The sequence below is a fragment of the Odocoileus virginianus genome, unplaced genomic scaffold (genome assembly GCF_023699985.2).
Source record: "Odocoileus virginianus isolate 20LAN1187 ecotype Illinois unplaced genomic scaffold, Ovbor_1.2 Unplaced_Contig_28, whole genome shotgun sequence".
NCBI classification, from domain to species: domain Eukaryota; kingdom Metazoa; phylum Chordata; class Mammalia; order Artiodactyla; family Cervidae; genus Odocoileus; species Odocoileus virginianus.
Genome location: NW_027224345.1, coordinates 1,005,580 through 1,027,715, shown reverse-complemented (window position 1 = coordinate 1,027,715; position 22,136 = coordinate 1,005,580). Strand labels below are relative to the sequence as shown.

The window sequence follows — 22,136 nt, the reverse complement described above, 5'->3', positions numbered from 1 at the left end:
TTTTTAAAAAAATCAAACTTTAAAATTAAGAATGGCTTGGAGATCAGTAGGCTGAACTAGATTGAAGTTCTGTGTGAACTCTCAGTATTTGATATTTTCTGCTGTGATATAGTCATCTGTGATTAATTGAGTAGATCAGGCTTGGAAAATGAAGTATGTCTCCATTTTCTCAAAATGCCAGTCGAGATTACTATTGTTCCTCGTCTCCCATTGCAGAGCGTTAGCTGGGGGAGAGATTCAGTCTTCCATGCTAGTGGGGTTGAATGGACTAAGCTCCTAGAAACATCAGCAGCATCACCTGAGAGCTTGTTATAAATGCAGATTTCAGGCCTTCCCTGACATCTACTTAGTCAGAATCTGCCTTTGGGCCAGATCCTCAGGTGGTGCATACAGTTAGAGAAGTACTGTCCTAGAATCATAGTGCTTGACTTTGTAGTGTATTGCATATGTGACTGTTTTATAGAATATGAATCACAGTCCAGACTCGCCCTTTTTGTTGTCTAGTATCTTAAACCCTCTTTTTCTTTATCTTGTTATCTTTTTTAATTTAGGTTGATGAAGAATATCAGAATCCTCACACTGTGGACCGGGTTCCCATGGGCAAACTGCCTCATATGTGGGGACAGTCTCTATACATTTTAGGAAGCTTGATGGCAGAGGTAAGGGGAAACTTCAAGGCTCTTCTACTTTTCTGCTTCAGTCACCATAACAAACAGATTTTTGTCAGTAGCTCATTTGTGAGTGCAAGTTTCCCTGGTGGCTCAGTGGTAAGAATCTGCCTGCCAATGCAGCAGGAGACCCAGGTTCAATCCCTGGGTCAGGAAGATCCCCTGGAGAAGGAAATGACAACCCACTCCAGTATTCTTGCCTGGGAAAACCCATGGACAGAGGAGCCTGGCAGGCTACAATCCATGGGGTTGCAAAAGAGTCAGACATGACTTAGCGACTAAACAACAACAATATTTATGAATAGCCTTTTGTATTCTGCCTTAATTACAAAATTTCCTCCAGTTCCTTAGAGTGGGAACATGGCCAATCCTTGGCAAAAATCTTTCCCCCTAGTAACCATGTCCCTCATGCTTGCCCAGGGCTTTCTACCCTGGTACTGTACTTGAAGTTGCTCTGAGATCAGGCTGGAAACGCCCCCTGGTGCCTTGTCTGGTGACTGTGAATGTAATTGTGCTTGGATAGTAATGATTTATCCCTGGTGGCTCAGATGGTGAAGAATCTGCCTGCAATGCAGGAGACCCGGGTTCAATCCCTGGGTTGGGAAGATCCCCTGGAGAAGGGAATGGCTACCCACTCCAGTATTCTTGCCTGGAGAATTCCATGGACAGAGAAGCCTGGTGGGCTATAGTCCATGGGGTCACAAAAAGTCAGACATGACTGAGCGACTAACACTTTCACTTTTTTTCAGTAATGACTTATAATGGAGTTAAGTGCTCACTTTTCCAAGCAACATAATGTTTCATTCTTTAATCAAATAAACTGATGAGGTAATTTTAGGTACCATGACAAGTGTTTATGAGCATCATAGTGTTTTGTTTGTTTGTTTGTTGATAAGGGGCCCTTTATAAATTTTTTACATTAAACTCTGCTGATCCAATTCTCAATGAAGCACTTAAGAATTTCTTACTTTATGTTCAGCTTATTTGTGACATTTTGAGCCATAAGAAGCTTTCCCTTTCTTAGAGTTTTCCAGATTTGTTGACAAATCTACTTCCCCATTATAGGTTATCATATAAGCTATAACCCAGGCATTATAGGATTATAACCCTATAATCCTAGAGCAGAGATCCTGAACCTCCAAGATCCAATGCCTGATGATCTGAGGTGAAACTGATGTAATACTAATGGAAATAAGTGAAAGTGAAAGTCGTGTCCGACTCTTTGTGACCCCATGGACTATATAGTCCATGGAATTCTCCAGGCCAGAATACTGGAGTGGGTAGCCTTTCCCTTCTCCAGGGGAATCTTCCCAACCCAGGGATCAAACCCAGGTTTCCCACATTGCAGGCAGATTCTTAACAGCCGAGCCACAAGGGAAGGCCCAATAAATGTAATGCATTTGAATCATCCTGAAACCATCCCCCCCACCCCAGTCCATGGAAAAATTGTCTTCCATGAAACCAGTCCCTGGTGCCAAAAAGGTTGGGGACCACTGTCCTAGAGTATCTGGGGGTAGGACTTAGCTTTCCTTTCTGAGCCAGACCCTTTGACTTGTTTATAAGTAACTTGTTTATTTTCTACAGCTGTTTTCTACAGGTATAATTGACATAGATCTCTATGAGTTTCAGGTGTACAGCATAAAGGTTTATCTTTGGTTGACATTATTATAAATGTAGCAATAATGGGCAGAATGATTTGTTTAAAATCTTGGTGACTCCCTCATTCAATTAGAATAAATTAAATGCTATTTAAAAATGAGGAGATGGATGGTATTCTTAAGGGCTAAGTGGATGAGTTCATCCCATTTCATCAGAGACAGGTCAAGTCAAAAGATATCTGCTGAAAAGAAAGCATAGCGTGCATATGAGTAAATGTGAAAGCAAGAGGACTAATGACTTAAATTATTGATTATAAGCATTGTGATCTGATTGTATAATTATGTGCATGCAGAGAAAATGAAGGTATAACTAGAAAACTTTCTGTTTATCTTTTATACCCCATCTATTTCCTTTTTTTTTTTCCATTTATTTTTATTTGTTGGAGGCTAATTACTTTACAACATTGCAGTGGTTTTTGTCATACATTGAAATGAATTAGCCATGGATTTACATGTATTCCCCATCCCGGTCCCCCCTCCCACCTCCCTCTCCACCCCATCCCTCTGGGTCTTCCCAGTGCACCAGGCCTGAGCACTTGTCTCATGCATCCAACCTGGGCTGGTGATCTGTTTCACCCTAGATATACATGTTTCGATGCTGTTCTCTTGAAACATCCCGCCCTCGCCTTCTCCCACAGAGTCCACAAGTCTGTTCTATACATCTGAGTCTCTTTTTCTTTTTTTTGCATATAATGTTATCGTTACCATCTTTCTAAATTCCATATATATGTGTTAGTATACTGTAATGGTCTTTATCTTTCTGGCTTACTTCGCTCTGGATAATGGGTTCCAGTTTCACCCATCTCATTAGAACTGATTCAAATGAATTCTTTTTGATGGCTGAGTAATATTCCATGGTGTATATGTACCACAGCTTCCTCATCCATTCGTCTGCTGATGGGCATCTAGGTTGCTTCCATGACCTGGCTATTATAAACAGTGCTGCTATGAACATTGTACCCCATCTATTTCCAAAAACGAATTTGCGGCAGCCACTAGAAATTAACTCCAGATATGAATTCAGGAGTTCAAACATTTTCATACAGTAAAGGTATTTGCTTTCTTTCCATACTTGCCTCTCACATGTTATGGTACATAGTTCTGGCACAGGTATGTTGTTTCTCCTCCAATATTAGCTTTCTTTGAAGATATAATTGTCTTTTTTATGGATTTTCTTTAGGGATTTTTAGCTCCTGGAGAAATTGATCCCCTAAATCGTAGGTTTTCTACTGTACCAAAGCCAGATGTTGTGGTTCAAGGTATGTATTCTTATTCCCAGCATCTAAAAACTTTATATTAAAGGTCTGATTTGGGCCAGTAAATGATGACTTTATTCTTTATGAAGTATTTTGTTAGGCTTAAAAATGTATAGTATAAACTTGGTTCTGTGTGATTTCAAGATTGCTATTAATCTTACTTATGAGAAAATGTTTAATAAAGGATGCTATTTGACACTCTTAACCACTATCTTATTTCTGGAAACTCATTTCTTTTCACCATGATATATTATAGCCTCCTGATTATCTCTGCTTTTGTTCTGAGTATTCCTTCTATGCTTTTTCTGCTAATATTTCTTTCTTCTCATATCCTCCTAATGGTTGTATACTTAGTCTTGTACACTTGTTATTTCTGTATTTACACCCTGCATGTGTTCACTAGGGCTGCCTCCTTCATAATAAATTTCTTTCATGGCCCCAACTATTACCTGTTTAGAAAATGTTCAAAACCTTAATTTTATTTTGCTCCTAGCAATTAACTTAAATTTTGAGGTTTATCTACTTCATGAACACTGGTAAGTTCTATAAACATGTTAAGAATTCTAGCCCTAATATATATAAAGGATCTTTATAGCTTATGCTTTAAATGCAAAACTGACCTTTTTTGTCTCCTTTCCAGCCTTTTACCTCTCCCAGTTCTCTCAATGATATCACTATTATGCTAGTCTCCTAGGGTAGAAAACTCCAGATGACTTTTGACTCCCCCAAAACACTATCCAATATGATACTAGGTCTTCCTGTGAAGGGTTTCTCAGGTGGCTCAGTGGTAAAGAATCTGCCTGCCAATGCAGGAGACACGGGTTTGATCCCTGGGTTGGGAAGATTGCCCTGGAGGAGGAAACGGCAACCCACTCCAGTATTCTTCCCTGGGAAATCCCATGGACAGAGGAGCCTTGCGGGATACAGTCCATGCGGTCACCAAGAGTCAGACACGACTGAAGTCATTTAGCACAGCACAGCCTCCTGTGAAGCTCCTCCAATATGTCTCCATTTCAATCCCAACCTCCATTGGAATTGATTCTATATAGAAAAATAATCCTTTGTATTTTCTAAACATTCTTATACTTGGCATCCTATGTGGTCATAAAGATAGTCTTTGCTTATCAATGTATATGCATACTTCATTTTATTGTGTTTCATTTTATTGTGCTTTGCAGATACTGTGTTGTTTTTTTTTTTTACAAATTGAGGGTCTCTGGCAACCTTGTGCAAGTCTGTTGGTACCATTTTTCCAAGAGCCTTTGCTCTCTTCATGTGTCTGTCACATTTTATAATTCTAGCAAAACTTCAAGCTTTTCATTATTATTGTATTTGTTATAGCAATCTGGGATCAGTGATCTTTGATGTTACTACTTTGACTTGTTGAAGGCTCAGATGATGGTTAAAATTTTTAAGAATAATAAAGTATTTTTAATTGAGGCTTTCGCATTGTGTTTTTAGATACAATACTGTTGCACACAATAAATTAAAGCATTAGTGTAAACATAACTTTCTAAATTTTATTTATTTTTTAAATGAGGTATAGTTAATTTGCAATGTTGTGTTAGTTTCAAGTGTACAGCAAAGTGATTCAGTTGTGTATACACATACAGATTTTCTTCTTCAGATCCTTTTCCATTATAGGTTGCTATAAGATATGGAGTGTAGTTCCCTTGTTTACCTATTTCATATATAGTAATGTGTATATATTAATCTCATACTCCTAATAGTTTATCCCCCCCTCTATCCTGTCATCCCTTTTGGTAACCATAAGTTTGTTTTGTATAAGCATAACTTTTATATATAGACTAGGAAGCTAAAAATTTGTGTGACTTGCTTTATCATGATATTCACTTTATTGCAGTGGTCTGGAACCAAACCTGCAATATCTCTGAGGTATTTAGCACATAACAAACATTATATAAAAGAATATTACTCTCCATCCATGAGAAAGCTTGTTCCCCTTTGAAGCTTGTGCCATCTGGCTATATTAGTCTCCTGGTTACTCTCATTCATTCATTCGAGACTTTGAGACTTGGCTTAAAGCCTCCTCTTATTCCTCAGTCCCTGCCATAGTGATAGATTTCAACATCAGAGTAAGTGCCATCTAATATTTTAGCCTCAGAATTCTTAGATATCCATAACCCTAGTGACCTTTCCCTCTACCACTACTCTACTCACTTTGAGGACCAAACTTTAGAATTATTTTACCTCAGATATTCCATTGCCAAAAGTCCCAGTCCCCAGTCATAATTACATACTGTTTCAGTTTTCTTCTCCCTGCCCCATCCTCCAGTTACACTTTTGTCTATTTTCTCCTAGTCTGTCCTTCCCAGGCTTCCCTGTTGGCTCAGTGGTAAAGAATCTGCCTGCCAATGCAGAAGGCACAGGTTCGATCCCTGGGTCACGAAGATACCTTGGAGAAGGAAATGGCAACTGACTCCAGTATTCTTGCCTGGAAATCCCATGGACAGAGGAGCCTGATGGGCTACAGTCCATGGGTTGCAAAAGAGTCAGACACAACTTAGCAACTGAACAATGACAATATCCTTCCTTACCTTTCAGTTGGTCATCTGAATATCTTAATCATCAGTGCACCATACTTCTGCTATACTCACACAGGAAAATCATAGCTCCAGATCAACTTTCTTATTTTCTGATCCTATACCTGCCTTGCTAAAATTTTCTAGGAAAAAAAAAAATCAGACAAGTGAGCATAGCAGTAGTGCTGTAAATCCAGTCTCCAACTCATCTAGGCCCACAGTACTTCCTATTAGTCCTTGTTCTTATTATTAGTCAGCATTTTCATTCTTCTCAACAACCCTACTGCTTATTTTCAGCCTCATTTTTGGCCTGCTACTTTATGCTGGATAATCTTAATGTTTTGATCTTTGTCAGTTTCCCAAACCCCAACCACAATTTTATTTATATCTTCACCCATTCTTACCTCTTTTTCTTTAGTCTCAGAGCAGTTGTTTTTTCTCCTCTTCAGCACCAACTCTCCCTTCTGATGGTTGATCCTATCCTCTTCCCCACCCTTCCTAGAAACCTGCTTTTTCCTGTCATCTTCAAACTCTTCTCTGTTGGTTCTGATTTTTAGTACACTGACATCATCATCCTCTAGTTATCCTACTCTTCTTTTCTCATCCAAACTTCCACTTATTTATATTTCATTCATTGTGATGTCCTTTACAACTAGCTTATTATTCCTTTGAAAGTGCTTTTGCTTAAGTTATTGTCAAACAGTAGATATTTTTCAATCCATTTCTTAGTGGGTCTTTCTGTTTCACTTATTATTTGTTTCTGAGACTCTTAATTCCTGTGTCTTCTGTGAGACCATACACTCTTAGATCTCCTTCAACCTGAATTTTATACTTTCTCTTTCTGGGCTTCCTCTTCTGCTTGCCCATTAACTGTTGGTATTCCTGGGAGTTTTGTCCATAGGCCACTGTTCTTCTTACTCAGAATATTTGTTACTGTATCCCAGCCTCCTCTCATTGCTAACCTTTTCCCTTTTCCTGCCTCCTCACTTCTGCCCTCTCAGTAGATGACCTCACCTCCTATACCATAGAGAAAATATAAGCTATGAGACAAGAACCCCTTACTCCCGCCCCCAGGTTTTTCTTCACCTGCCCATTTCTTATATGTTGAAATTTCTGAAGGTTATGTTCTAGGTCCTTTTTTCTTATTTTCTTTTTTTTTGATAAAAACAGTCCCACAGCATTTATTGTCATCTGGTAATAACATAAGGGTGAGCAGAACAATATGAATACAAGTTTTAGAACTACATCTCTAACAAAAGACACCTAAAAAACCCAACGGTATTGCCAAACAATTTCTCACTTCATCTATCACTTCTAGTTGGAGACACTTTGGAGCAGAGTAATGTTATCTCCTTTTAGCATGATCCGACCCAGTTGTTTTCTTGACTTTGTTTTAGAATGAATCTCTTCTGCATCATCTAATACGAGGTTCATATACTCATCAAAACCAATGATACAGCCTTCTATCCGCATATTCACTTGCTCATAAAGCCACACCTGAATCCGCGATCTATTTTGCAAGTATCTGAAGATGAGATTGATGGGCTGCACCATCACCTTCTGCACCTTCTGGCCCTGGCCCCGGTACGCCATGCTGGACACTCACAAGCACCACACTACTCCACACTCTCTCTCAGAAAGCAACTTCCAGAACCTTTCTTATTTTCTATACATTCTCCTTGACCCATCTCATCTCTTTCTATGCTAATGACTTCTGCACTTTAAACTCAGAATGTCTAAAATTAATCAGTTGCACCCTCCTAGTTCTACATCGTTCATGCCTGCTTTTCTCCCTATTTGCCTATGTCAGTAAATGTTACACTTTTCTCACAGTTACACAAATAACGTTCTCAATATCTCCCCCTCTCTCATCTCCTACATTCAGTCAGTTAACAAGTCCCAATTTCTTTACCTTCTAAATAATTCAGAAATCCATCAAGTTTATCCAGTACCAATGTCATGATCCTAATCTAAGTAATCAGCATCTCTTTCTTGCATTACTTTTTAAGTGGTCTCCTCGTCTTCAGTGTAGGTCGACTACAGTATATCAGTTTATTCTTTAAGCAACTCAAATATGTTCTTTTTAAGATAGAGATATGGATGTATCATTCCCCTGATTACAACTTTGCAAGGGCTTCCCATTACCAGCTTTCTTAACAAGACTTACAAGGCTCTTTATGATCTGGTCCCTGACCTTGTCTTCAGTGTCATTTCTTATCACTGTCCTTTTATACCCCATGCTCCTGCTGTAAAGGACTTTTTATTATTCCTAGATCTGCCTTGTTTTCTGTTGCCCATGAGTCCTTGTCTATGCTATTTTTTTGTCTGGAACAACTTTGTTAACTTTACCTTCAGCTTGCCAGAATAACTCCCATTCAGCCTTCTAGCAAGGCTCAATGTCAAATGTCATTTTCTCCAAGGATCATATCTCTTTGTATCTCTAACTTATGGCAGTATCTAGCACATAAGTGGTACCAAGTAAGCATTTCCTAAATATTTGATAAAACATAAAATGCTGAGTTGTTGGGTTGAAAGTATTCCTGGGGCCCCAGAATGTGGTTCACTTACCTCTCCTTTAGTCCCCTCTACTCCTGCTTCCAACTGCATTGCTCTCTGCAGAACCCTAGGGCTTAGGAGAATACAATTTGGCAATCAGTACTCAAGGATAAAATGCAATATCCTTAAGGTGACACACATGCTCTCCATGATGATCTCACCCCTATTTGCCTTTCCAGATTCATTTTGTTGCTGGTGGGGGGGTTGTTTGTTTGTTTTTGCCACTGTTCAAATATTTCATGCTACAGCAGTTTTGAAATATATGTTGTCCCCACACCACTGCTCTCTTTCTCACACACACACAAAAATACTCTTTTCTGTTTTCATGTTTTATGATCATTCTCGATCTTCAACCTAAAATTAATTTCCTCATTCTTATTCCCTTCTTTCTCCTGGCTAACTTATTCCATTCTTTCAAATTCAGCTTAGACATCAACTCCTTCAGGAAGTCTTTTCTGAAACTTCCCTCTACCAACTTCAGACTAGATAGGTGTCACTCTTGGGGGGGTCTCATAATGTTCATATATATATATACACACACTTTGCAATTTGTTTTATAATCAGTTTATGTATGTAACACTTTATTACACTGTGAGCTCCTTGAGGGAGACACTAACTTATTCATCTCTAAATCCCTAGTTTTTAGCATAATGCCTTATCTGTTGAAGTGCTTAGTAAATGTTTATCAGTGAATGAATGGGTAACCACATGTGTTTCCCTGGATTTTGTCATCCCACCATTATTCTACCTTTGTCTATTGTCCCTGGAGAATCTTTGTCATTTTTCATTTAGAAGTAATCAAGGTAGTGTTATATCCAGAGGACCCTGTAATCACAATACCCTGCATATCCTGCCCCAGATCACAGCAGCACAACACCATGAGGTCCCCAAGATAGAAAAATACACAAAAGATAATGGGAAAGGAATGCAGGGTAGCACTTTGTTAACTAGGCTTTTGCCCCCCAAACTCAACATAGACAATACTAGTAAGCTGGCATGAACCAAATGGCACCTTAATTTTCTCATAAACCTAATTCAACACACCTTGCGGCACTAGCTGGAGAAGAGAATGGCAACCCACTCCAGTGTTCTTGCCTTGAGAATTCCATGGACAGAAGAGCCTGGCAGGGTCCATGGGGTTATAAAGAGTTGGACACGACTGAGCAACTAACACAACACAGCAGCACTAGAGAAGCAGGAGTAGGGCTCATGTTTGCCCCTATTGCTTAGCATTAAGCCAGTTGAGGTCCCATTCAGACTATTGGCCCCCAGACAGGTATCAGTCCCATAGAGGGAAAATAAATGGAAGAGTCAGTGAGCTGGCCTGGACTTCTCCCTTGTGAGAATGATGAGCACTTCTGAGATGTGAGTGTAAGAGGATGAAAAGGGAGCTGCCAGACTTGGCAGGCTCTGAGTCTAGAAAAGTGTTATCCCCATCCCCCAAAACAAACACACACAATTTCAAATAGGGCACCTCAATTCTTTATCCTGAATTTACCTTGCCTTTTATCATTCTCTAGCTATAGAGTGATTTGTATCACTAGGGTATTCTTTATTATCTTCATAATGCTGTCCCTGGCCTCTTTTTTTCTATTTAAACATAGAAACACAGATATAAAGCAAACGTGGTGTTATCTAGAAGCACATAGGTATATAGACAAAAACAGAATTGAATACTCTAATCATGAGGTCTTAGTTCCTTTTCCATTTAGATATCGTTATGTACCTAGCATGATGCTTGTTTTCTAAGTTTGTAATAACTGTTAATTTCCTTCTCTTTGTCTTCCCTTCAAAAAATATTGTGTGGCTTGAGAGAGATCTTTTGGACTTCCCAGGTTCAATCCCTGGGTTGGGAAGATCTCCTGGAGAAGGAAATGGCAACCCACTCCAATATTCTTGCCTGGAAAATCCCACGGACAGAGGAGCCTGGTAGGCTACAGTCCATGGGGTCACAAAGAGTCAGACACGACTGAGTGACTTCACTTTCTGTCTTGAGAGATCTTTAGGTTCCTGTTGAAATAAAATTTTCTGTTAACCTCATCTTTTTTTCTTTCCTACAGTTTCCATTCTAGCTGAAACAGAAGAAATCAAAGCCATTTTGAAGAACAAGGGAATTGATGTGGAGACCATTGCTGAGGTATACCCCATCAGAGTACAACCAGCTCGTATTCTCAGCCACATTTATTCCAGCCTAGGTAAGGAGATTGGCTAACCTGCTAGAATCAAAGCATTATTCAATACAGGCTGGTTTCCTTCCATTTTATTTTTTCTTGATGTTTTGTTTTTATTGCTTTATTAAACTAGATCTGAAATGGAATTTAGAGTCTCTGGAATCAAAGTTTCTAACTCTATATACCCTGAACAGGGTTGATAATTTTCAGTGTGTTTTGTGAACTCTTTGGTACAAAGGGCATGATTGTTACCAGGCAATGTTGTATCTTTGTTCCAAGTGTGTGCTTAGCCAATATGTTCTTCTCCTCTTTCTTGGGACCTATATTTCTGTTTTGAAAAATATGAATTTTATGTAGATTAATAGCCAAGGAGCTTGTTTCTAGGTCATTTATACTTTGTCATGTAATAAATTAGTTGATAATATTTAAAATTCCAATTCTGGATCTAATACTTATTTTTAATTAGTACTTATTTTTTATTCAATGTATACATTAAATTTGGTGATAGACACATTAAACAAATTACTACAAATTAAAAACTTATGCAAGTTATTACAAATTTCACATTAAACAAATTACTACAATGTTTGCTTTAAAAAAAAAAAGCATGTGCAAAATTTCTAAACTATCCTTGTGGAAGGCTCAGTAGTGGCCCTGAAAGATATTCAGGCCCTAATCCCTTGTACTTGTGAACATTACCTTATACAGCAAAAGGGATTTTTGTGGGTGTTATTAGGTTAAGGAAACCGAGATTGGTGGAGAGGATTATTTTGGGTTATTCAGGTGGGTGCTAAATATAGTCATAAGTCTTCTTATAAGAGGTACCCAGAGGGAGATCAGACTATAAAAGTAGGAGATGCGATGACAGAAGCAAGAGATTAGAGTGATAAGGCTACTGGCCTTATCCTCTAAGAAGCTGGGAGAGTCAAAGAACGGATTCTTCCCCTGGAGTCTCCAGAAGGAACCAGTTATGCTTGACACCTTGATTTTTATTTTACCTCATAAGACTTATTTTGGACTTCTGACCTCTAGAACTATAAGAATATAATTTTGTGTTGTTTTAAGCTACTAAGTTTATGTTAATTTGTTATAGCACCAACTGGAAATTAATGCAGTCTTAAATAAAGCCACAAATGAGTAAATATATAAATAAAGAATGTACCCTAGATAGTAGATTGCCACTTACAAACCCAAAGCCTATGGGGTATGTGTGTGTGTGTGTGTGTGTGTGTGTGTGTGTGTATACTTTTTTCCTTCACCAAGAGTGGTCTTTTAATAATTAAAGCCAAGCCAAATTTTGTCCAACCCCAAACCAGCCTCCTTCCCTTGTTAATAAACCTACTCCAGACACTCAATTTCTGTACAGTTATGTAGATCTAAATCGAGAGGGAATCAACCAAAGAGGAAAGGACTAGCAGTCAAAGCTGACTGTTCTTTGTCTTTCCTAGCACCCATATTTTTAATTTATTTTTTAATTGGAGGAAAATTGCTTTTGCAATGTTGTGTTGGTTTCTGCCATACAACAATGCAAATCAGCCCTAATTATATCTCCTCTCTCTCGAGCCTCCCTCCCCTCCCCCTATCTCACTCCTAGAACCCATATTTTATGCCAGCAGGGCCTGAACTCCCAGAGCTACTAACATTGCATCTGGCTTTAGGAATATATGGATTTCTCTCACTTTTCCATTCTAGCTATAATGTAGGAAATCCGTTTTCTTTTTAAATTAAATATAAGTTTGGAAGTTTCTAAAGCAATTTTATTAGAAAAAAAATGGAAAACTAAAATATAAACAAATAGAAATTATCAAGTTTATTGAATATAGGTCTCGGGTCATAATCAGGTCTCAAGGCCTAATTAATTTATAAAATCTAGCCACAGATTACCTTGAATATTGCAAATTACTGAACCCTCTGTTCCTTCTACATACTCAACCCTATTTGTGGTAAATAACAAGTCAAGACTCTGAAACATCTGAGATTAATTTGCATTGATTCTTTACTAGGTGGGATGGAGTACCCCAGTCCTTCCCAGAACCGGCTTTCTGTTTTGTTTTGCTTTTTTAATTCCTTGGCCATTCCCTCTAGTCTGAGGCTAGACACCAGTCTCCAGATAACAGTCCACTAGCATTAAATCTTTTGAAATAAGGAAAGTATGTCTCTGTCTAACCCAAATCTTGGTGGTTGGTGGTGGTTTAGTTGCTAAGTCATGTCTGACTCTTGAGACCCCATGGACTATAGCCTTCCAGGCTCCTCTGTCCATGGGATTTTTCAGGCAAGAATACTGGAGTGGGTTGCTATTTCCTCCTCCAGGGTATCTTCCCAACCCAGGAATCAAACCCACGTCTCCTGCATTGCAAGAAGATTCTTTACCCCTGAACCACTAGGACGCCCTAGTGCCCTAACCCAAATCTTACTCCATGAATATAGTTGATATTGTAGTCACTGTCTTCTTTGTCCTTCTTAGAAGTCTCTGTGGTTTGGAGTTTGTGCAAGTCCTATTGGTTCCTTTAATGTGATTCTTTCTGGCTTTCACTTAGAAGTTGATATCTTTTACCATTTTCTTCACATCTATTGTTCTAAACTCAGCATAATCTTACTAGGATATAGGTAACTTGCAAGTTCTGGGCCTTCATTCTTGAAATCTACCTGCATCACATCAGATCTCTTCAACAAACAAAAACAAACTCCTTACTGATTACTTTTTCAAAGTCTATACTCTGTTTTGGGCCTGTTACTAATTTATTATTTCCTAGCCAAAGGAAATGAGGACTGCTACGTCTCCAGAACTTCAGTTTAATGAATAATCAAACATTTCAGGGACTCAAGTAGCAAGTTATATTTATTTTCTAAATGTGCTCCTTCCTTTGCTTCATTCATTCATTTTTTTTTTCATTTATTTTTATTAGTTGGAGGCTAATTACTTTACATCATTGCAGTGGTTTTTGTCATACATTGAAATGAATTAGCCATGGATTTACATGTATTCCCCATCCCGGTCCCCCCTCCCACCTCCCTCTCCACCCGATCCCTCTGGGTCTTCCCAGTCCACCAGGCCCGAGCACTTGTCTCATGCACCCAACCTGGGCTGGTGATCTGTTTCACCCTAGATAATATACATGTTTCGATGCTGTTCTCTTGAAACATCCCACCCTCGCCTTCTCCCAGAGTCCACGAGTCTGTTCTATACATCTGAGTCTCTTTTTCTGTTTTGCATATAGGGTTATCATTACCATCTTTCTAAATTCCATATATATGTGTTAGTATACTGTAATGGTCTTTATCTTTCTGGCTTACTTCGCTCTGTATAATGGGCTCCAGTTTCTCAAATGTTTCATTCATTCTTTTTTTCATAAGGATCTATTGTTCACATTTCTGTACCAGGCACTGGGCTTGATGCTGTGAGAGACGTAGACATATAACCAAATAATTATAGTACAGTCTTATAAATGCTATTAACATGGTGTTATGTATATAGTATAGGAGAAAGTAAATAAATTTGCCTGGGAAGGTCAAGAAAGACATGTTTTGATGATTTATAAAATGAGTGTGTGTATGCTTAGTCACTCAGTCGTGTTTGACTCTGCAACCCCATGGACTGTAGCCTGCCAGGCTCCTCTGCCATGGGGATTCTCCAGGCAAGAATACCGGAGTGGGTTGCCATGCCCTCCTCCAGTGGATCTTCCCAACCCAGGGATCAAACTCAGGTCTCCCTCATTACAGGCAGTTTCTTTACTGTCTGAACCATGGGATTCTTCATAATTCCATTATATCAATAATTTTGTGATAACAAAATTGCTTTAAGGATTCATTGAATGACAGCTGTGATTCCACCAAAGAAAACAGGACATTTTGTCACCAAGTATGTTCATTTATATATGTTAACTAAGTGGGATTCTCTGCCTCACCTCAAATACTGTTATTTCAGTTCCATAATATCTTTTTTTTAATTTTTAAATATTATGTGGTTAATCAACTTTGGGAATATAAGAACGTTATAGGCAAGTGCTGTCAGAAACACAGTGGAGTGAAAAGCTACCTTTGTCTTGCACCTTCAATCTACAACCAGTAAAACATTCACAACACAATGAAGGTGCTTCTGCCTAACATGACAGGATGCTGAAAAATTCCATGCATCTGTACATCTAAAGATGGTGGACTGGAACACATAGAGGAGATGGAACGAGGGAACAGCGGAGTTGATGCCTGCAGTCCCAGTTGTCTGACTGTGCCAGCTGAGCCCACAGCTTCAGAGAGCCCAATAGCTGCAGGGGAAGCAGCACACATGACCCTGGCTTTAGGAAGTGATCGCACTGGCGCCCACCACCACAGGTAACTTGGTGGCAGCAGCAGCAATGGGACCTGGGGCCATATCTCTCCTGCCACTGAGGCACCTGTGATCCCAGACTCTGGCCCCTCCTTAATTGCACTGGTAAATTCAGTGAACCTGATAGCACCGGACACAGTAGAGGCACCTGTGCACCCAGCTTCCCCTCCCACACTGTTCCCCTTTCTCCACAGCAGAGCCTGTGTCTCAAGGGATCTCCCACACCAGAGAAGACCCCACCATCCCAGTAATGACAGCAGCTCTGGCAGAAGCAGTGAAGCAATGACCCTAGAGGAACAGGAAACAAAAGCAAAGACACAGAGGAAACATCTGGTAGAGGCTGGAAAGTGCCAACTTTAAGTATAACCAGAGGCAACTCAGGTAAGGAAAACCAAAAACTACCTAATACCGCCATCTACTGGAAGACAAAAGAAAATTGTATAACTCCCAACCTGGGATTTAATTGCACATGTGCCAGCAGAGGAAGAATCCATCAAGCAAAATGACAATTCTTCAGAAACTAAAGTTAAATTCATGGAATTTTGGGATCTAACTGATAAAGAATTCAAAATAGACATCATGAAGAAGCTCAATGAGATAGAAGAAGACTTAGAAAGACAGTTTAATGAGGTCAGGAATAAAATTAGTGAACAGAAGGAATACTTTGCCAACCAGACTGAAACTCTAAAAATGAACCAAACAGAAATTCTTGAGCTGAGGAACACAATAAACAAGATGAAGAATGTATTAGAAAGTATTGTAAATGCAGCAGATGATATGGAAGACAGCATTAGTAAGCTCAAAGATAGAAACCTAGAAATGATACAAGTAGAAGAGCAAACAAAAGTAAGATACATATAAAAAGAAGAAATTATATGGGAGTTACACCACTCTTTTAGGAAAGACAGCACTAGAATAACGAGTATCCCAGAAGGAGAAGAGGAGAACAGAGAGATTATTTAAAGAAACAATAGCTGATATCTTCCCAAAATTGGGGAAGAAGCTGGACAATCAAGTCTATGAAGCAATGAGAACACCTAATTAACTTAACTGCAAAAAAGACCTTTTCCAAGACACATTATATTAAAATTGTCAGAAGTTAATGACGAAGAATTTTAAAGGCAGCCAGGGGAAAAAAGGATGGTAACCTACAAAGGAATCCCTATTAAGCTATCAGCAGATTTCTCAGCAGAAACCCTCACAGCCAGAGGAGAGTGAAATGACATTCTCAAAATACAGAAAAAAACTGTCACCCCAGAATACTCTTATGTATAAAACTATCATTCAAATATGAAGGAAAATTAAAGGCTTTCCCAGACAAAAGCTGAGGGAATTCATCAACACTAGATCTGCCTTACAAGAGATATTGAAAGGAACTTTTCTGCCAGAAACAAAATATGAAAAATATACAAAACTTTAAGCAAGGTGGTAAATCATAAATCATAAAATTGCAACTCTTTGTCAGAATAGATTTGTAAACAGTTATTAAAAGCTAAAGGGAAAAAAGAAAGCCAAAAAATAATTATAGCTGTCTTATTTTGGTAACAAACTGATAACATTAATACATGTAAATCCATGGCTAATTCATTTCAATGTATGACAAAAACTACTGTAATGATGTAAAGTAATTAGCCTCCAACTAATAAAAATAAATGGAAAAAAAAAGAAATTAAAAAAATAAAATAAAATAAAGAAATTAAAAAAAGGAATAATTTGAGATGACACAATCATAAAAAGGGAGTAGGAGAAGAACAGAACTCTTGTAGGTGAGTGAACATAAGATGTTATCAGCAGAAAAAAGACTATTTTATCTATGAGAAATTTTATACAAACCTCAGGGTAACTGTGAAAATAAAGTAGACACACACACACAAAGAATAAACTGAGGAAAATATTACAGAAAACCATTAAGCCAAAATGGCAAACAAAAACAAAAGGAAAAAGAAAGTAGAGATATGGACATGGAAGCAACCTAGATGTCCACTGACAGATGAATGGATAAAGAAGCTGTGGTACATATATACAATGGAATATTACTCAGCCATAAAAAGGAATGCATTTGAGTCAGTTCTAATGAGGTGGATGAACCTAGAGCCTATTATACAGAGTGAAGTCAGAAAGAGAAAAACAAATATCATATATTAATGCATATATATGGAATCTAGAAAGATGGTACTGATGAAATTATTTGCAGGGCAGCAATGGAGACACAGACATAGAGAACAGACTTGTGGACATGAGTGGAGGGGTAGGAAGGAGAGAATGGGATGAATGGAGAGAGTAGCATGGAAACATACACACTACCATATGTAAAATAGATAGCCAATGGGAATTTGCTGTGACTCAGGGAATTCAAACTGGGGTTCTAACAACCTAGAGGAGTAGGAAGGGGTGGAAGGTGGGAGGGAGGGGACATATGTATGCTGCTGCTGCTTAGTCACTTCAGTCGTGTCCAACTCTGTGCACACTATGGACTGCAGCCCACCAGGCTCCTCTGTCCATGGGATTCTCCAGGCAAGAGTACTAGAGTGGGTTGCCATGCCCTCCTCCAGGGGATCTTCCCAACCCAGGGATCAAACCTGGGTCTCTTGCATTGCAAGCAGATTCTTTATTGCTGAGCCACCAGGGAAATCCAGACATATGTATACTTATGGTTAATTCATCTTGATGTATAGCAGAAACCAACACAATATTATAAAACAATTATCTTTCAATTTAAAATAAATTAAAAAATAATTTAAAAAGAAACAGTGGAGATAATAGAGCAACCAGAAAATGAAAGATAAAATGGCAGTACTGTCTTCATCTATCCATAATTAACCTAAATATAAATAAATTGAATTCATCAATCAAAAGACACATGATGGCTAAATGGAATAAAAAATGAGACCCAACTATTTGCTGCTTCCAAGAGATGCATCTCAACTCTAAAGACAAACATGGGTTAAAAGGGGAGATATATCAAATGATACTCCAAGCAAATAGCATTCAAATGAAAGCAGATGTAGCCATATTCATATCAGACAAAATAGATTTAAAGTCAAAAAAGGTAACAGACAAAAATGGAAGATGCCTATCAGCAGAGATGCCCATCAGCAGACGAATGGATAAGGAAGCTATGGTACATATACACTATGGAATATTACTCAGCCATTAAAAAGAATTCATTTGAATCAGTTATAATGAGATGGATGAAACTGGACCCCATTATACAGAGTGAAGTAAGCCAGAAAGATAAACACCAATACAGTATACTAACATATATATGGAATTTTAAAAGATGGTAATGATAACCCTATATGCAAAACAGAAAAAGAGACACAGATGTACAGAACAGACTTTTGGACTCTGTGGGAGAAGGCGAGGGTGGGATGTTCTGAGAGAATAGCATTGAAACAAGTATACTATCAAGGGTGAAACAGATCACCAGCCCAGGTTGGATGCATGAGACAAGTGCTCAGGGCTGGTGCACTGGGAAGACCCAGAGGGATGGGATGGAGAGGGAGGCAGGAGGGGGGATCAGGGAGAACACATGTAAACCCAAGGCTGATTCGTGTCAATGTATGGCAAAAACCACTACAATAGTGTAAAGTAATTAGCCTCCAACTAATAAAAATAAATGGGAAAAAAAAAGTATATAATGACAAAAGGGACAATTCATCAAAAGACATAACAGTGATTAGTATTAATATATATACACCTAACATAGGAGCGTCAAAATATATAAAACAATTATTAACAGGCCTAAAGGGAGAAACTGACAGCAGCAACACAATAATAGTAGGGGACTTTAAATGCCCCACTTACATCAGTGGTTAAATCAGACAGAAAGTCAACAAGGAAATAAGTCTTAGTGAAACTTTCGACCAGATGGATTAGATTTGTACAGAACATTCCATCCAAAAGCAGCAGAATACACATTCTTCTCAAGTGCATGTGGAACATTCTCCAGGATAGACCATATTTTGGGACACAAAACAAGTCTCAATAAATTTAACAAAACTGAAATCATATCAAACATCATTTCCTATGAAAATGGAATGAAACTAGAAATTAACTATAAGAAGAAAACTGGAAAAATCACAGATACGTGGAGACTGAACAACACCCAATTAACAACTGTTAGGTCAATGAAGAAATCAAAGGAGAAATAAAAAATTACTGAAGACAATTGAAAATACAACATACCAAAATCTATGAGATGCAGCAAAACCTGGGAGGGAAGTTTATAACAATACAGGCCTAACTCAAGAAACAAGAAAACAGCAGCATCAGAAACCAGATGTTGGTCTGGGCTGGAAGCTGAACCTCCACAGATTCATAGGACCCTTAGGGAGCTGCTCCTGCCAGGGGAATCACTGGAATTTAAATGTTCCATTCTACCATGACCTGATCAGGTCTGAGGCGGGGCTTGACACTGGAAACCCCATTCCCTTCCTCTAGGCAGACAAGAATATTTTTTAAAAAAAGAAACAAGAAAACTCTCAGATAAACAATCTTACCTTACCTTACACCTAAAGGGACTAGAAAAAGAAGAACAAGCAAAACTCAAGTTAATAGAAGGAAGGAAGTAATAAAGATTGGAGTTGAAATAAGTGAAATAGAGAAAGACAATAGAAAAGACCAATAAAACTAAGAGCTGATTCTTTAAAAGGATAAACAAAATCAACAAACCATTAGCTAGACTCACTAAGAAAAAAGAGAGTCCCCCCAGAAGTGAAAGAGGATAAATAACAATGGATGCCACAGAAGTACAAAGAATTGTAAGAGAATATTATAAATAGCCATACACCAACAAATTTGACAGCCTAAAAGAAATGGACAAATTCTTAGAATTATATAGCCTTCCAAGACCAAATCATGAGGAAATAAAAAACTTGAGTAGACCTATTACTATTACAGAGATTAAAACAGTAATCAAAAAAGCTCCCAAATAACAGAAGTCCAGTACTAGACAGTTTCACAGGTGAGTTCTACCAAACATTGAAAGATTTTATACTTTTTCTTCTCAAACTATTCCCAAAAAATTTAATTTCCATTTTAGGAAATTAGGGAAGTTAGGGAACACTTCCTAACTCATTTTACAAGGCCAACATCACTCCAATGTCAAAACCAGATAAAGACACACACAAAAAGAAAATTGCAGACCAGTATCTCTGATGAACATAGAAGCAAAAATTCTGAACAAAATATTAGCAAACTGAATTCAACAATACATCAGGAGGATCATACACCACCCATGATTAAGTGGGACTTATTCCAGGGATGCAAGGATGGCTCAACATCTGCAGATCAATCAATGTGATGCACCATATTAAGAAAATGAAGAATTAAAAACCATATACAGAAAAAGCATTTGACAAAATGTAACACTCATTTATGATAAAAACTCTCAGTGAAGTGGAATGGAAGGGACAAAATAAAGGTCAAATATGACAAACCCACATCTAACATTATATTCAATGGTGAAAAATTAAAAGCTGTTTCTCTAAGATTAGGAACATAACAAGGATGCTCACTCTTGCCACTCCTATTCAATAAAGTATTAGAGGTTCTAACCTGAGCAATTAGTTGAGAAAAAGAAATAAAAGGCATCCAAATTGGAAAATAAGAAGTAAAACTCACTATTTGCAAATGACATTATTTTATATATTAGAATACCTTAAAGACTCCACTGAAAAACTATTAGAAATAATAAAAAAAAATACAGTAACATTTCAGAATACAAAATCAAAATATAAATGTCTGTTACATTTCTATATGCTAACAGTGAGATAGCAGAAAGAGAAATTAAGAAACTGTCTAGGGATATGCTCAACATTATTAATCATCAGAGAAATGCAAATCAAAACCACAATGAGATATCACCTCACACCTGTCAGAATGGCTATCATCAAAAAGAACACAAATAACATACTGGAGAAAAAAAAGGACCCTTCTACACTGTTGGTGGGAATGTAATATATTGGTGCAGCCATGTGGAAATTATAGAGATTTCTATACAGTATAGAGATTTCTCAAAAAAACTGAAAATAGAACTACCATATGACCCAGCAATTCTACTCCTGGCTATATATCCAAAAAAATGAAAATGCTAATTTGAAAACATATATGCACCACAATGTTCACATCCACAGCAGACTGTTTACAATAGTCAAGATACAGAAGCAACCTCAGTGTCCATCAACAGATGAATAAAGAAAATGTATACACACAATGAAATACTACTCAGCCATACAAAGAGTGAAATGTTATCATTTGCAACAACATGGATGGTATTGTACTAAGTGAAATAAGTCAGAAAAAGACAAATACTGTATAATATCACTTATATGTGGAATCTAAAAATTGAACAAACATTTACTGAGTGTAATAAAAAAGAAGCACACTCAAAGACATAGAGAACTAGCTAGTGATCAATCACCAGTAGGAAGAGGGAAGGGGAAAGGGGCAAGACAGGAGTAGGGAATTAAGGAGTACAAACTACTATCTATAAAATAAATAAACTACAAGGATATATTGTACAGCACAGGAAATATAGCCAATATTTTATAATAATTATAAATGGAGTATAATCTTTAAAATTGTGAGTTACCGTGTTGTACATCTGAAACATATTAATATTTTACATCAACTATACCTCAATAAAGAAAATTTAGAAACAAGATTTCTGGTATATTGATAATATTGACATTTTAAAAACTATCATGTCACCATTTAAAATAACCCACTAAAATCTGAATACTGTACTCTGCTAACTAGACATCAACAATCATCCCTTTAGAAAACACATGAGCAAAATATTCAACATAAAAACAAAATGACAATATATAGGAATAAATTTAACCAAAGAGGTGAAAGACCTATATACTGAAAACTATAACACATTATTGCAAGAAACTGAAAAATAAACAAATAAATGGAAACAGAGTCCATGCTCAGGATTGAAACAATTAGCAT

The 22,136-nt window shown here is 37.7% G+C and overlaps 2 protein-coding genes across 6 annotated transcripts in view; one reads left to right on the top strand and one right to left on the bottom strand.

Annotated features, from left to right (window-relative positions):
* Positions 1-22,136, top strand: part of PHKA1 (phosphorylase kinase regulatory subunit alpha 1) — a 155,685-nt gene that overhangs the window by 48,264 nt on the left and 85,285 nt on the right. For all 5 annotated transcript variants that reach the window (XM_020871664.2, XM_020871662.2, XM_020871661.2 and 2 more), the window contains exons 12-14: positions 552-659; positions 3,507-3,585; positions 10,742-10,876. In XM_020871664.2, coding sequence (XP_020727323.1) covers positions 552-659; positions 3,507-3,585; positions 10,742-10,876 — 322 coding nt within the window. The remainder of the gene's footprint in view (positions 1-551; positions 660-3,506; positions 3,586-10,741; positions 10,877-22,136) is intronic.
* On the bottom strand, positions 7,291-7,769 carry LOC110123595 (small nuclear ribonucleoprotein E). The gene has a single exon (XM_070464551.1). The coding sequence runs from the start codon at positions 7,716-7,718 to the stop codon at positions 7,440-7,442; it is 279 nt and encodes a 92-aa protein (XP_070320652.1). The 5' UTR covers positions 7,719-7,769; the 3' UTR covers positions 7,291-7,439.

Coding starts and splice junctions, on each gene's coding strand:
- LOC110123595 (XM_070464551.1), bottom strand. CDS start 7,718: ATGGCGTACCGGGGCCAGGGCCAGAAGGTGCAGAAGGTGATGGTGCAG.